General features: G+C 43.2%; 1 protein-coding gene and 1 long non-coding RNA gene across 4 annotated transcripts in view; one reads left to right on the forward strand and one right to left on the reverse strand.

Moving 5' to 3' along the window:
- Positions 1-638: 638 nt before the first annotated feature.
- The window catches only part of LOC125398777 (doublesex- and mab-3-related transcription factor C1-like), a 66,682-nt gene continuing 50,691 nt past the window's right edge, over positions 639-16,629 (reverse strand). For all 3 annotated transcript variants that reach the window (XM_087903166.1, XM_085684837.2, XM_087903167.1), the window contains 6 exons: positions 4,238-4,389; positions 3,893-3,948; positions 3,451-3,587; positions 2,451-2,511; positions 2,145-2,274; positions 639-1,183 (listed from right to left, as the gene is read on the reverse strand). In XM_087903166.1, the coding sequence (XP_087759292.1) occupies positions 1,071-1,183; positions 2,145-2,274; positions 2,451-2,511; positions 3,451-3,587; positions 3,893-3,948; positions 4,238-4,389 (649 nt within the window). In that variant the 3' untranslated portion in view covers positions 639-1,070. The remainder of the gene's footprint in view (positions 1,184-2,144; positions 2,275-2,450; positions 2,512-3,450; positions 3,588-3,892; positions 3,949-4,237; positions 4,390-16,629) is intronic.
- LOC148117391 (uncharacterized) lies at positions 8,007-8,736 on the forward strand. The gene is made up of 3 exons (XR_015737082.1): positions 8,007-8,124; positions 8,305-8,468; positions 8,614-8,736. It is a non-coding gene; the product is annotated as an uncharacterized LOC148117391 (long non-coding RNA).

A 16,629-nucleotide genomic window follows, 5' to 3' on the forward strand; every position in this document is an offset into this window, starting at 1 on the left:
GAAAGAATAACTCAGCTATGGAACAAACTTGTAATGAGGATGTCCCTGTATAGCAGGACCCTGGCTCTTCCTCACATACTCCTTCAAGAATACTTGACCTTAAACATCTGTCATTGGGAATGAATGAACTTAGGGATCATTTATCCATGTAATTGCTCAAGGGAATAGAAGAAAAGTGAGATGTTCTTCAGTCTTGCTCCATATCCTAACTGATTCTATCATCATATGGAAAATATCAGAATTCTGATTAGCATAGCATCAGAAAAAAAGAAATAGTATGAATAGATGTCATCAATAATCATTTGTGATGGAATGAGGAAAGGTTTGGAAGGAAAGAGTGCATCCAACAAAGTCTGGTTGAAATGTCTGTCTTTCTGATAGGATCTCCATTTCTGTAATAAGTTTGAACACTATTAGAGGACACAGAACCTCATTCAGGGATGAAAGAGACCACTAAATACTACATTATGTTGACTTTGGTAGCAAATAATGGGGCTGTGCAATTCTGAAAGACATTGTAACTAATATTTTCACTTTTGAATCTCTTGCTTGATGCTTCAATAGAATAAATTTCTAGCGAACTGTTTATGTAGTCTTCCTTGATATTTGTCATATGCCGCTTAACAAACAACCCATACTTCTTAGTGCCTTATAAAATTATTTATTTTTGGTAACACACAAATCTAGATGCAATGTGAAAAATCGTCATGTTTCCACATACATATGTAAGTACAGTAGTGCACAGACAAGTGTGCAAGTGCACACAAAGGAAAACACTGGCATTTGATACCACTCAGAACCCCACTGATTGATTGATTGATCATATTAGATTGCACAAAGCATTTTATAAGACACATAAAAAGCCCCCAGCTTCCAAAGAAATAAAGGATGTGGATAAAGAATATAGGAAAGCCAAGTAATTGCCCTACATCATAAAAAGGATCTGAAAGCTTATAAAATACCTGAATGCTTAAAAAACACATTAAGCACTTTGGGCAGGAGCCATTTTGCAAGTTCAGAAACAGGAATCAAACAGGCAGTGCTCTAGCAAGGCCTCACAGTCTGGGTTCTTAGGTCAAGAGGGACATGCAATCCAGATGTCCAGAAGGCAGTGAACCAGAGCTAGCAGGCCGAGGTGGCATTGTGGGGCTGGCCAGCTGCAGTCCCCTCTCTCCAGCAGGACCTGAAGACAGAAAAACAAATACCAGAGTCAGATCACATACATGATACTCTCCTCAGCTCGCTCTTCACCTTTGTTGTGTCTCAAACAATCTCAGATTTGTCAGAGAGACCAGGAATATACCAATCCCCATCAAACCTCCTTATCTCTGGTATTTGGTCTAGCATCCCTCAGGCACAGTCAGCAATCCCTTTTGGTCAAACCTGGAGTTTCTAGATATGATCCTCACTGAAGAAATTCTCTATCTCCTTACCCCCACAGATTTGCTGGCCTAGCCTACATCACCCACTCTGCTAGACCTCAGTGACAATCTCTCTAGTTTCATTAATTGCCTTTTGTTCCAGTATGTCCACCCAGAATGGCTTCCTACCCACAAGCCAATATCCATTGGTGTTTTTGTCTCAGCAGTGCCCAGACTCCACCTCAGCCTCCCCAACCATGTAATACTCCTTTGATTTCAGGAAACCCTTCCTGTTTGAGTTGGCCACTGACATTCACTGGCAAAATTCAACCTGATAAGGCTTTTCAGGCTCTGTATCTACATGGGAAATGCCTTCAAGTAGCCATCATGATCTCGTTCCATGTCAGACCCTTATCCTCTGTGTATGTTCTACTGGTTCTTCTCAGTCTTCAGTGGACTGGGACATAACCATGCATTGGGAACCATTATACCCAGTTCTATTCCTTCTATTTGATATACTGCCTCCCCTGGAGTAAGACTTTGCTATCTCAGGGACCTCAGTCTATCTGTTTCTTGATGTCAGGGCACTGGGCAATTTTTACAGAGCAAAACATTTAGTGACCTGAAGATTCACTGAGTAACCCCTAGGCACCATCACTCAAGTCAGCCTTAGGAACTTGAGTGCTTGGCTCCAAGGTAGTTAAAAACACCAACTCTGGGTTTCTAGCTAGCTACCAATAACTCATCTCACAGCTTCCTGTCTGCCAAATATCCCCCACATACCTGGTACACCACAGGGCTGGTGACGTGTCTGCGAAGAATTTTTCAGAGCCAGCAGAGCTTCAGCAGCCTCCAGCATCTCCTGCCACTCCAAGGTAGCAGAAACTGAAGCCTGGTTGGAGGCACTGGGGCCCTGCAGAAGAAAGGGTGATAAAATAAAGACTAGGGAAATGTGTGTCCTCTTCTATGATAAGTAACCCTCTAGCACCTGCTGCCCAGCTGCCCCCCAACTCTGCCCAGTCTACTTGTAATCACATCTCCAAAATTTATTTCCTCCCATTGTTCTGAATCCCGTGTCTTTGCCAGGACCTGTGATGGCAGTAGCATAGGGTCAGTAGTGGCACAGGGCTGAAGCATCAGGCTTGGGCACCTGGAAGAAGAGGAAGGGCCAGGGTATTAAAAGTTCTCATGAAGCCTGGTAGTGGTGGCACATACCTTTAATCCCAACACTTGGGAGGCAGAGGCAAGCGGATCTCTGTGAGTTCGAGGCCAGCCTAGTCTACAAGAGCTAGTTCTGTGACAGGTTCCAAAAGCTACTGAGAAACCCTATCTCAACCACACACACCCCAAAGAAAAGTTCTCATAGAAATATCCTACCAGTAGACAGAGTAGCAGGAATCTGTAATACTGAGATTTGGGAATCCAAATAACTGCAGGGATATTTAGCCTTGTGCTTTGGGCAAGCCCTTTCTATTGGCTGACTCATTTTCTGCATCCCTGAGACAATAGTTTATAATGACCTTTTCCTCCCAGGGATCGAGTGAAAATGATGATGATGAATCATAGTATCTATGTTTTAGTCTAAAAGCAGCTGAAGGCATTGTGAGTACTATCCTTTTTCAGTGGCTGCATCTTGCCTCCACTTTACCCAATTACCTCTGTCCATGAAAGAATTCAGGTTCACTGTCCTTTGGACAGACCCTTGAGGCCCTGTGAAACATCCTTACAAAGCTCCCAGATTTCAACAGGACCTTCCTTCTCTATCTGTCAAAAAGTAATAACATTCTCAACACTCTGAAGACCTACTATGTGGTAGACCTTGTGTTAGTTCTCTTTTCAATGGTATAGATTTAGATTATGTCCACCAACATGCTTGCTGGGAAATAGAGAATTGGAAAAATACTTGTGCAGATCCTCTTGGATAGAAAGTGCCAAAGCTGAAAGTGTTCTGCCCTTGCTGATTTTTCCTTCCCTAGTCCTTTACCTCCTTCTTCCTATTGTCATCCTCCTGCTGCTATCACCCATGGCACTAAACACAAGGTTGGAAATCCCCAAACATAGTACATTCTATGTTCTTTGTCCTACTCACATGCTCGGCATGGTAGAGAGTCCATGGAGCTCCCCTGAAAGGGAAACGGCCAGTTGTTGCCCCGTGGTCTCTGGAGTATATGGCATAGATGTTAGTTCTGGGGGCTGACTCAGCAGCACAGGCCCCTGAGAACTCTCCTGAAGAGGCAGAGATCAAAGATAAGGATCGGACACCCAGTTGTTCATGGAAAGATAAAGAATGAGTATAGTTTTGGATGAAAATAAGAACACAGAATTCCAAGCTAGGGGAACCTTGAAGACCATCCAACCTTACCTTTTAATCTGATTTGAGAACACTGAGGTCCAGAGAGAAGTGATTTTTCCAGTGCCACAAGAGGAGTAGGTCATAGGGTTAGAAAAGGAAACTGTCTTCGGGAAATAGTAGAAAGGGTCTGGGCAATGGCTGATAGGAAAATTCCCCTTAGGCAACAGACTCTTCTTACCTCCTGGGTTGCTGCGTCAACCTTGACCTGGAGCTGATGCATAGTGTTCTTTCCAGCTATAAAATAATGGTCACATTTGGGTTGAGACTTCCTCCCCATCATCCCCTTTCCATAATACCGCACACCTAGACTAAAATCTCATGTCATTACTGAACTTTTCTGCTCCCTAATGCCTTGCCAAGTCATTCCTTCCTGTAAACACTTGGTACCTGACAATGATTTTTTTTTTACACACCAGAGAGTTCTTGCTGAAGGTTACACTGCAAGTCAGTGATGGGACTGGTGACAAAAATACTCATGTTTCCTCCCCAAGTTCAGGGACCCTATCTAGTGAAAGACACTTACTGCAAATTCCTTCTTCCATAGTCAGTTTCTTGACATGCATGTGTGCATTAGGGGCAGTCGCCATCATCATCCTTCTTTGTCTCTGAACTAGGCGTCTCTTTGCCTGTTTCTTCTTGAAGGCACTCACAACAGACAAGGCCTTGCGTAGTTCCCTAAAACAGGGGGATTTATAGACCTAACATTAGTTACATAGCGGTCTTCCAGAGACTATACATAGGAAAAGAAGGCACGATTTTGACAGTCCTAAGACTTAAAGAGGCAACAATGCTTTTATGCCCTTATTTGGATAAGCAATGTGCTGCTGTGTTGGGACAAAGTTGAATCTATCAAGTTTCCCCAGTCACTGTGACTTGCCTCACTGAAATATCATACTTTTTTCATTGACTCAACACATGTCTCAATCATCACTGGTATTTAATTGTGTTCAATGAACAAAATGCCAAAACAGTCTGACAAAAGCTTTTTTAGAAAGTAAGAGAAAGAACTTCCCTATTTATTTAATGTGTTCAACATTACTTCTATGAAGAAATAAAAGATGCCACAGGAAGTATTACTGACCAGTATTCCTCATGAACATAGATGCAAACCTCTCTCATGAAATTTTAGTAGTTTGATTTCAAGAATGTATGAAAAACACCCAACATCAAACATAGCTTACTCTAGAAATGCAAGACGACTTTCATTTAAATACCAATACTAAAGCTGGGCCTAGTGGCATATGCATACATCCCAGCATTCAGAAGGTTCAGACAACTGGATTCCAACAGATTTGAGGTCAGGCTTGGCTACACAATGAATTCCATGATAGCTTGGGCTAGAGTGAGACCTTGTCTCAAAAAGACCCACCAATGAATTGTATTAGTGGGATAAAATAAAAAAATAGCAGTTACCAAGATGTGTAACAGAAAAGATATTTAACAACATAAAAGCCCACTCATTATCAATATCAGATTAAAAATTTGACATTGTAGGAGCACAAGGACATATCCTCAATCCAATAAAATACATCTACCAAAAAAATTCATTGCTAGAAATATACTTACCGGTGAAAAGGTAAATAATTCTTTTTCATTAACTTTTATAGTCTTATTATCTTATAATTTTTATTTAGCATACAAAATGATGGCTTAGTTATGACATTTTCACATGTTTAGCACAGTGCTTTACTCATGTATCCCTCTACTGCACTCAAGAGCTCATCTCCCACCCAGTGCTCTTCTTACCCCCAAACAGTTCCTCTTCTACTTTCATGTTATACACATGAGCATGTGCGCACACACACACACACACACACACACAATGTATATACATACAATTGAATGAAGACTCTACACATGAGAAAAAATATATTCATCTTTATTTTCCTTCATTACTCTCTTGTTTCCACCACACTTTAGTTTCTTTTCTTTCTCTAAATGTTGTCTCTTCGACTTTGATATATGTATGTCTATACACATGCATACATTAATTAGATTGTATGGATTAAAGAAAACATGTGCTATTGAAAAGACAGAATATGCCATTCAAAAAATCAGAAATGAGCTCAAATGTCTCTCTACACAAATTAAACCATATGCATACATTAAACTTTAGGCCATAGATGCCACATAGAAACAAAAAAAACCCTCAAAATAAATAAAAAGGCATAAAGATTGAAAGGGAAGAAGTAAAAGAATGCCACCTGGTTATATATTTTAGTATATTTTTATTAATTCTTTAAGAATTTTATATATGCAAGCAATGAATTTTGATAATATTCTACCTGACTCCTCCTCCAGTTCCTCTCAGACTCATCCCTGCCATGTCCTCTTTTTGGTATGATATCTTTATCAACCTTGTGAGACATTAATACAATGAATTTTTAAAATATTCAGACCCACTCCTCCCTTAACTCTTCCTATGTTTACCATCTACCTTTCCACCCCTCCAAACTCTGTGTCCTCTTTGTTTTTCTTTAACAATCCACCAAGACAAATTTGTGATCCTGAGTGTGGGGCCAACCACAGGAGCATGACTGACTAAGGCCATACTTTAAGAAAAAGTCAATTCTCCCTAACCCCCAAAGCTACCAACTGTTCATAACTTTTCAAGGAGGTGTGCAGACTCATAACCCCTCTCACAACCATGCTAGATTATTGACTGACTTGATGGTCTGCAGCTTATGTGCTATTAGTTCAAAAGTAAGTGATTCTGTGATAAGCAAAAGACATTGTTAGTCCTGGTTTTCTCGGACTTTGAGTCTCATACTATCCTTGCCTTCTATTTACAAAGTTCCCTGAATCTTGGTGGAGTGGGGATGGGGTAGAACAGAGTGGAGAAGAGTAGGGGGAAAAGGGATCATATAATACAGATATCTCATTTATGCAGATGAACACTCTACAGTCAATGTTTTCTGCACTTTGTCCAATTATGAAATGCTTAGTTAATTGCATTCGATTAAACAAAAAACAATTCTGGATTATCTTCCATTAAAAGGAACATATTTTATTGAAGAAAAACTCCACATTCCAGATAAAAATCATCTCTAAATGTTAAAAATTCTGTACAAAGTATTTGAATAGAAAATTTATAATGTACAATCCCACTAAAATTCAATATTAGTAGAAACAATTAAGGAGATCGTTTCTACAATTTGGAGACCCAAAGGGTTTTAAATGACAGCTACAAAAACATTAAAATAAATGAAATATCTGTTAAGAATATTGGCACAAGTACTGGAACATTTGTTTGGAGAAAACTATTAAAATCTTGCTAAGAGAAATTAAAATAAAGTATGCTATGCTCACTGTTCAAAGCACTCAAAAGGTTTCCACTTACTGTAATCATCAAGAAAAGGAAAAGCTATGGCTCAGAGTTCTACAGCAGTGCTGAAGACACAAAAGGGCCAACGACATTCAGAAGAGGACAAAGATGGAGAATGTCTGAAGCCCGGAATTTCACTATCATGCTCTAACACGGAGGTAAGCACCACAGCATGGAGTCACCTTAGGCCAGGACACACACACCAGTGAGATCAGAGGCAGGCCACAGACAGCACTACAAAGGCTCCACGACAATTCTATTAGGAAATGGACAGGAAAAGTGGATGCCCAGAGGGGGAAAAAGGCAAACAAGAATCGATGGCTCCATTGCAAGATTGCAAGACATAACCCAAAGTGAATCACGATTCTAAGAGTAAACTGCTAAACTTTAAAACCTACGACCTGAACTCTGTCCTGCACATTGGACACGCTCTCCAGGCCCCCAAATACTTTCCATCATTCAACAGACACAGACACTCAGATATGCGGGTAACCTGTGCAGAGCAAATGCGTCCGAAAGAAGTAGAATCCAGACCTTCTGGCCTCAGAGCGCCATGCCCAGAAATTGTTCTGAGATTTTATGAACGGTTTGGACAGTGAACCTAGACAGCGCCATGAGAAACCTCACAGTCCTAACTAAAGGGGCTACCACAGACAGGCCTCGTGAGCACTTTTATCTGTGGAGACCCCATGCACAGGGAACTCACCGTGTACCTGAAGACCTCTGCATTTTCAGTTCAGCCTGCAGAACGTGAATTCCGGCTGCTAAGTGGGCCAGAGTGAAGGGGAAATGCAGAGAAAGAAACAGAAAGTTCCGGGGGCGGGAGATAGGACACAGTCCATGCACCAGAAATGTATCTACTGGTTGAGCACAATGTACTGAACTGAAGCAGGGAGGAACCATGGGCAGGAGCAGTGGGGCTTAGGGCCATGGAGGGGCGGGGATTAGGGCTATGCAGGGGGCAGGTCTCAGTTCCACAGCCAGCACAGTGGAGACCTCAGCACATCTGTGGAAAAATAGTCCTGAGTGGGTCGTCACTCTCTAGGAAGATGATATCCTTTCCCTTCTTTCCACCTCCTGGGCAGGTGAGGTTCACATTCATGTGCTCTGGGACATCCTCTAGGGGTACTAGGGTTTGGTCAGGCCAGGGCTCCCACTTCTCCATCCTCAACCAGTAGAGCAGATACACATCTCAGTACCCACATCGGGTAATGGACAGCAGTCATGAGGGACCGCAAACATGAGGTCTCTACTCCCTTTTTCAGACTGTGAGAAACTCACAACAATACTTCCAGGAAGGTGTTGTCTTTGCTCACACCATGGGAAACTCATCCAATGGCCCAAGAAGAACCAGGAAGTCTGCTCCTCCGAGAAGGCCCTGGAAGGGTCGGTTCCAGAGAGCCCTGGCACATGTGTCCAAGTTCTTCAGGTGAGGGCTCTGAGCCAGCCTGCCTCCCACCACTCACAGTAAGCTGCAATGACTCCCATCCCTCTCTACCAGAGAGCACCCCAGCCCTCCCCTCCATTCCCACAGGGCTTCTGAAGGTCCACTTGTCTCTCTGATTCCTTTTCAGGAGAAGCCGCAGGACAGAAAAAGGCTGAGTTCACTGGGGTCCGAGAATGAAGCCATGGCCTTCTGCTGCCCAGGCCCTTGCCCTCCTGAGAATCTTGTTCAGTGTGGTTGAAATAAATGCCCGCATGCTTTACAATGTTTTGCCTCCATTATATTTTATTCATATTCCATGCTGACATCAACTTAAGATGTGCTGGGGATGATGTCTTGGTGATGAGGTGGGAGATCTTGGAGCGGAAGGCAAGTATCTTTCTGAGTTCTCCAAGGGCATCGAGTTCCTCTCTGAGGCAAAGATACTTGCTCCCGTCTTTGTTGCAAAGCAGTCTCACTCAAAACTACTGTTTCTTTCTCACAGCTGGCAGCTCTGACCCCCATACTTCCATACATCCAGTAGGAGCGGCTTGCAGGCCTCTCCCATTGTAGTCCACACAAACTTCTTAGCTGTGAAGTCTTGAGCAGAGATTATGGGAGAGAGACACATACACGAAGAATCTGTGGAGCCTTTAAAAGGACTCTAGACTGTGCTCACAAACACCACCCAAGCACCCACAGCTCCTCAGGACAAGACAGGGGCCAAAAACAGACTTGCTTGTCTCTACTACACAAGGACACCCTTTATGTGATGAGGGTTTCTTGTCTTCCTAGGGGGACCCTGAAAGGTACTAAAACATTTATGCCAGGGCAAGGATGCAAGTGAGGATGAAATGCAACTCATCTTTTATCCTTAGGCAGTTTTTCTGACCTATAAAATGTATTTTCTCTACAGGAGGACATAAATAGGACACAGAAAAACACAAATACCCTTTCCCTTTCAAATGACAGTCTCCTGTATGCTTTAAACTAATGGAGCGAAAAAAAAAATGCTTGACCAGGACCAGCTGTCAGAAAGAATTGTCCTTCCTTGCTGAGAAGGGGTGAGTCCTTCCTTGCTGAAAGAATGGGGGGGTCTTCTCTGAGGCCAGAAAGTGTACAGGAAGACAACAGAATTTCAAGCCTAAAGCCCTTCTTCTCTACTTCTGTAGGACAGTCAGGTCGGTCCCACAGATAGAGAACAGTTGGAGTTTGTATTGGTTATGTTTTTCATTGCTTTCAAAAACAGCTCACAGAAAGAATATATTTTGGCTCACAGATTAAAAGGGTCTAATCCAGGCTGTAAGGGGGGTGGGATGTGGCAGAGTTCACAGTGGCAGGAGCAGGCAGCCGAGACTCCACAACTGGGAAAAAACAGAATGCATGGAGGAGGGGACACTGGCAATTGCTTTTTCATTTTTATTCAGCCCTGGAACCCAGTCCATGTAACGATGCAGTCCAGACTCATGGGCACTCCTTCTCTCCACAAATAAATGTTTCTGGAAACATCCTCCTAGACATCCCCGGAGATGTGTCTCCCAGTTGATTCCAAATCCAGTCCGATCGACAGTGCCGATTAACCATCACCAACTAGCTAAGCCCAATGTGATCAATGACTTAGAAGTGATCTTTCTGTGGCAGGTCTGATGGGCTGAGCATCATCTCTCCCCACAAGTCCTCTGTCTACTGACTTTGGTCCTGTGATATTGGTTTCTATTAACCCCATAGACTTAAAGCAAGCTGGGGAGATGGGGCCTGTTTCAATCCACCTCTTAGGGTCCTCGAATTAATTGAAGACAGGCAGGAACTCAAGGCAGGAACTGAAGCAGAGGCCATAGAAAAGGCTGCTTGCTGCCAAGCTTTTATGGTTTTCTCAGGCTACTTTCTTTACTTTGTTTACATAGGATCACTTGCCCATGGATGGCACAGTCCCAACTGGCTGGGTCCTCTGCCAGTAATTGTTCATCAAAAAAACAAACAAAAAAAACCCAAAAAAAAAACAAAAAAAAACAAAAAAAAAAAAAACCATGCACGCCAGTCTGATGGAAGGATTTCTTCCACTGCGGTTCCCTCTTCTCAGATGACCCTTGCTTGTGTCAAGAAGGTCCGAAATCAACTGAGAATGTGCGCTCTGTGTCACAACTTCTCCAGTCCTAGCTGAACCTCAAGTACAGGGCTCAGAACTACCAACCCAAAAGAGAATTAGAAGTTTCACCTCCCAGGAGAAAGGCAGTCTGCCGAGAGGTTATGCCTTCTGAGTTTGTGAATCTCTCCAGGTTCATGTGTGTGAGTGTGTGTGGGGAGGGGGTATAAGGGAGTGGAGAAGTAAGGGAGAAGAGAGAGAAATGAAACGATGAAATTGTCTGTTGGGATAATTGGTGACATTTGGTTTCACTCCGTAGCTGCGCTAGAACACAGAAGCAGAGGAGGGATAAAGGCAGCTGGACAGATGCATAAGAAGCCTTCACATCGGCCCCTCCTACCAGACACTGACCCATCCTGCCCAACACCTCCCAAGCTGACTCCAACTGTGGCCATAGAACTAGCTGCCCACTGCCGACACAGTGCTCACTGGGATATTCAGCACTGCATTTTGTTTTCCAAATGATGTACCTCTGCTGCTGATCTCAGCTCTTGCCACAATCACCTACCATGGTCCTTTTAGGTCAGCAATCCTCGACCTGTGCGTCTCGACCACTTTGAGGTTGCATATCAAATCTTCTACACACCACATATTTCCATTATGATTCATAACAGGGGCAAAATTGGAGTTATGAAGTAGAAAATAATTTTATGGTTGGGGTCACCACCAGATGAGGAACTGTACTAACGATTACAACACAGGAAAGGTTGAGACACACAGTTCTAGGCTTTGGTGGCCCTGTCTCCTGCCTCCCACTCTACACAACTACAGAGTCCTGACTTCCCAGGAGAAGATACTTGCCACTGCCCACCCCCAGTCACAAGTGACTCTCTGTACTCTCTCCAAGAGCACTCTCTTCTCCTAGCCTGCGAAGTGGGGCATGGCCAGTGCAAGTGTTGTCACTTCTTAGGGCTCAGCGCTTGTGGAGTTTGAGCCCTGGGTTCCCACACCTGTGTCGATATGTCCCCCCTTGCTTTCTCAAAAGAAAATCTCAAAATAAAAGTTGTTTGAATGTAGGTTTCCATGTATGTGAACCATTGTGACATGACTATCACCATCAAGCTAAATCCCATCGGTCACCCTCCAGAATCACCATTATTCTGTGGAGAAAGAGTGTAAGATCTTCCACCATGCACATTTCCCGTACACAGTGAAGTCGTAAACAGATAGATGTTGAACATACATGTTTGATATATATTTAAATTTATAATTTTGTATCATATAGGAAAAAAAGTAGACAGTGTTGAAATGGTAAAATAAGTTTTATAGAGCTAGCCCAGATTATTTATTATGCACTCAGAGATCACACACAGCACTTTTACAACCTATAACGATACATACTTCAAAGCAGGATACCAAGGTATAGTATATATCATATACTTAAAATAACAAATCAGTTTGTGCCTTTAGGCTGTCATTTATACCTATACCTTTGCATTGACATCTCTATGCCACCCCCAGGGCACTGGCAACCACTATGGTACTCTTCCCTTCTCTTAGGAAAGCAGGTAACAGATCACTTGTGTTTTTTTCTTTTTTCTCACTGTAGCCATGTTGTTGTAAACAGCACTCTAAGCTTGGGCCTGCCAAGAATTCTGTCTGTGTTCAAATGATGTTTAATTTCGTGTGTAAATACGTCTGTGCGCATAGAGAGGAATAGTGGTTTTTTTAACTAATTTATTTATTAATTAAAAATTTCCACCTCCTCCCCTCCTCCCATTTCCCTCCCACTCCTCCCACTCCCCCTCTCCTTCCCTCTCCAGTCCTAAGAGCAGTCAGGGTTCCCTGCCCTGTGGGAAGTCCAAGGCCCTCCCCCCTCCATCCAAGTCTAGGAAGGTGAGCATCCAAACAAAACAGGCTTCCACAAAGCCAGTACATGCAGTAGAATCTAAACCAGTGCTATTGTCCTTGGCTTCTCAGTCAGCCTTCATTGCCAGCCACTGAGTGTCCAGTTTGATCACGTGCTCCATCAGTCCCAGTCCAGCTGGCCTTGGTAAGCTCCCATTAGATCAGTCCCACCATCTCAGTAGGTGAACGCACTCCTCGCGTCCTGACTTTCTTGCTCATGCTCTCCCTCCTTCTGTTCCTCATTTGGACCTTGGAAGCTCAATGTGGGTCTCTGTCTCTATCTCCATCCATTGCCAGAAGAAGGTTCTATGGTGATATGCAAGATATTCATCAGTGTGACTATAGGATAAGGCCAGTTCAGGCACCCTCTAGGAGGAGTACTTTTTACAGAGCCCGTAGGTTGAATGTCAGTCTTTGCACTTGGCAAGTAAAAACTCTCTCAATTGGCTAAATTCCCAGTCCATTTTAAAACTGAAGGAAATGCAACTGTATCTCACTAATTTGCACAACATTTATACTTAAGCTCATTCTGTAGCCCAGGCAAGTCATCAACTTATTATCCTTCTGGCACAGCCTTCCAAGTGCCTGTAATTGCAGGTTTTGCCTCCAGATCCAGCTATATTCTTGATGTATTTACCCACTAACAGACATTTAGATTATGTCCCTAGGACGGGTACTGTAGGTGATGCCTCAGTCAGTGTGGGAATTCAGATATTTTTGGAGCACAGACTTTAGGGCTTTGGGATATAACCCCAGTACAGGCACAGCAAAAATGCATAGAAGTTCTAACGTTAATGTCTGGAGACACATGCACAGTATTTTCAATAGCTGTTTTACAAATTCCCACTTTAACAGTCTTGTACAAGGGGTAACTCTGCTCCTTGATGGCACTAATTCCCAACTCTGATGGTAAACCCAGCACAAAAGGTGAGATGATCTCTCACTGAAAATTTGATTCCCATTCTACAGATGATTATTGCCAAGGACCTTTGTCCCTATCTGTTGGCCATTTGTACATCTCCTTTGAACAATGTCTACACAGGTCTTCAGTCAATTTTCACACAGGGACAGCTGTAGGTTTCCTTTGCTGTTGAGTTTCGTGCCTTTCTTATATTTTAGGATATTTATTGCTCCTTTATGCCTACATAAAGTCCTGATGTAATTCACAGTACCTAGAGGACAGAGAGGAGGAATGTGTGCTGGCTAAATGGTTTTTTGGGGATAGCACAGACTTTTCACCTCAGCTGAAATCACATTATTCTGCAGCCATCAACACTTGCTGTTGCACGGAAAACTTTAGTGAATCAGGCCTGTAGAGGCAGCTAAGTAACGGTCTAAGTAACAGTCACAGTCAGTGGCGAATCTGGCCCTGGCTCCCATATCTCTCAAGGATCATATAGCATTCTGTCCATCACACCTATTCTGGGGCCCCTTCTGTGATGCTCTCTCTCATGGGGTTTGCTGAGAGTCACTTGTGAGGATGTGGGGACAGTAGATTAGGCTGTTCCTAAGAGTGAGTTGGGAGTGGTGGTAATGCTTGGGGAGCTTCAGTTGCTTAGGTTTCCCTTGGTTGTCATGAGAATTGGGGGTGTTTTTTAAATACACTCTCACTATACCCAGCGCTGTGGCTATGACGTTGTGAATGACTATGACCTACATAGGATCATGTGTTTCATGATCTTGGTTTCAGTTGGTGGGACCGTGAGGGAAGGATTAAGAGGTATGGCCTTGGTGAAGTAGCTGTGTCCCTAGGAGTGGGCTGAGAGGTTCCAAAAGTCCACACCACACCATGGGGCCAGCTCTGGCTCTCTCACCATCCTGGTTGTTGTCTCAACATGTAAGTTTACATGTTGCTACTGCTCCAGCAGCATGGCCGCCTGTGTGCTATCTGCTCAGAACCATGTCTACCTGCCTGTGACCAGGATCCCTGCCATGATGCTGAGGACTTTACCTATGAAACTGAAAACAAACACCCAACAAAATGCTTCTTTCTCTCAAAAGTTGCTTTGGTTATGATGTCTCCTCAAACAATAGAGAAGTGACTAAGATCTGAAACTCAGTATGTATCCCATGCTGTCTTCAAACTCACAACACTCCAGATCCAGTCTCCTGTAACAGGGTGGCAGGTATGTGCCCAAACACCAGTTTGTGTCAACCTATAATTCTGTGTGATTTCTTATGTCTACACCAGAGAGGAAGTAGGTGTGGAGTGGAGTTACGGATGGGAAACAGTCTGTCATGGCCCAAGGTACTGATATAGCATTAGGGCCAGCATACACACATTGAGATGCCTGTTAGAATCTGGAGGGGAAACCCCTGAAGTCTCATTGATGCTTTATTTCCAGCAGAACATCCAGGTAAATCTTGCTACCCTCGTGTGGTTATTATGAGTATGAAAGAAACAGCCATTATGCAGTGAATGGAAATCATCTAAAGAATCAGAAGAAATAGATAGCAAACAGAAGAATGAGCCTGAGAGCAAGACAGTCTTCATTTCAACCATGCAGAAGAAACACATTGGAGCACACTGAGAACTCTGACGGCAAAAGTGGAAAAATGAACAAACAAATGAACAAAAAGGAATAAGCTACAATAAAAGAGAACACCGACAATTGGAGAATGGCAGATATAAACATGAAATGGCCATCTCAAAAGGAATAAGAGTGCCATGTCACGAGTCAGAAGGAAACAGAATAGAAATCAGCTGCCTGTATCCTGTTGTAAACTGAGAAACGCTACAAACTGTAAGAATTCCAGCTGGTGACATACACTGCAGGTAGGTACAAGTTCAGACGCTCTTGGAAACAGCAGCCAGCAAGGATACCTCTACTTTGAAATGTTTGCACATGGTGCACCTTCAAATTCTTTCTCCTCCTACTGCAGATCAGAACCATACATTACATTGGTTGTGTTGGTGTATGCCTCTATCCCCAGCATAGGGAGGCTGAGACAGAAGGATTCTGAGTTCAAGGCCAGCCTGGGTTAGATAGGGTGGCACTCTTCACAAGAGTTACAGTAAAACTAAGAGTTGCTTCTGACAGACATCATTGTTCTGGATCTGAGATATCATGGTCTCAAGGCCAACCATGTTCTAGCAAGCTTTTCTCCAGCTCTGCTACATGCTAGGCTAGAAAATTCTCAAGATCAGGACCATGGAGAGATCCTCAGATATGCCGCCCTTTGTCAAGACTCAACAGCTAGGTAGTTCTCTTCTACCAGATGTGATTAGTGAAGATTATCCCCCATTCTGAATGCTATCTCTTCAGTGGATTAACTGCTCCCTTTGCTGCTGGCCTCATTTGCTAAACAAGCACAGGCCTTTTCAGGAAGTCCTTGGCTGTGATGCTATCTGCCTCTTTCATTATCAGGGTTTCAGGTCTTACAGTAAACCTAGTCGTTCACTTGCCATGGATTTCTCCACAGAGAAGTGGGGATATAGTCTTATTCTTCTGCATTTGGAGTGTAGCATTTTAAGTTAAGTAAGTCAGATAGATAAATCTTGCATGTTTTCTTACACTTGAGAATCCTAAACTTTATATATACATAAAATCATGGATGTCTAAATGACATCAAAGAAGAAGTGAAACAGTCTAGAAGACATTGAGGCACTTGCCATAAGCAGGAGAACAGAAGGGAGAGTAGGGGTTGTGGAGGCAAGCTTCCTCCTATACTTGAATGACACTGTCGGCACAAAACTCAGTTCTATGTACTACCAATAAACACCAGTTATGAAACAAAAGGCGTGGCAGCATGTTGAGTACATCAAAGAGAAAAAGATTTTCCGCTCCCGGCTTCAGGGTCTCATGAGACGTTTTCTGCCTCTTTGCTTCCCTCTGGAGCCTCTTGGCTGCCACCAATTCATGGAAGAGAAACCTGGAGTCTGATCACAGATCCTTGGTGGACCTTGGGCTTTAGTCATGGAGAGCTTATGGGCCATTTAAGATACAGGAAGAGTCTCCCTGTCTGTTTGCAGAAATTGTCAACTTGTGGATGGAGCTGGAATCTAGAAAGATGTGACTGACAAGTGACTGTATTTTCCTTTTGGTAAATGTGATGTTAACAATCTGAAACTCCCCCTTATGCCAAGTCTTAAGTCTTAGATAATCATTGCTAGAGGATTCTGAACGGTAGGGAAAACCCTTTTCAATAAGTCATTTCACCATTGGCCTTGGTGTA

The sequence above is a fragment of the Myodes glareolus genome, chromosome X (genome assembly GCF_982192425.1).
Source record: "Myodes glareolus chromosome X, mMyoGla1.1, whole genome shotgun sequence".
In the NCBI taxonomy this organism is placed as follows: Eukaryota; Metazoa; Chordata; class Mammalia; order Rodentia; family Cricetidae; genus Myodes; species Myodes glareolus.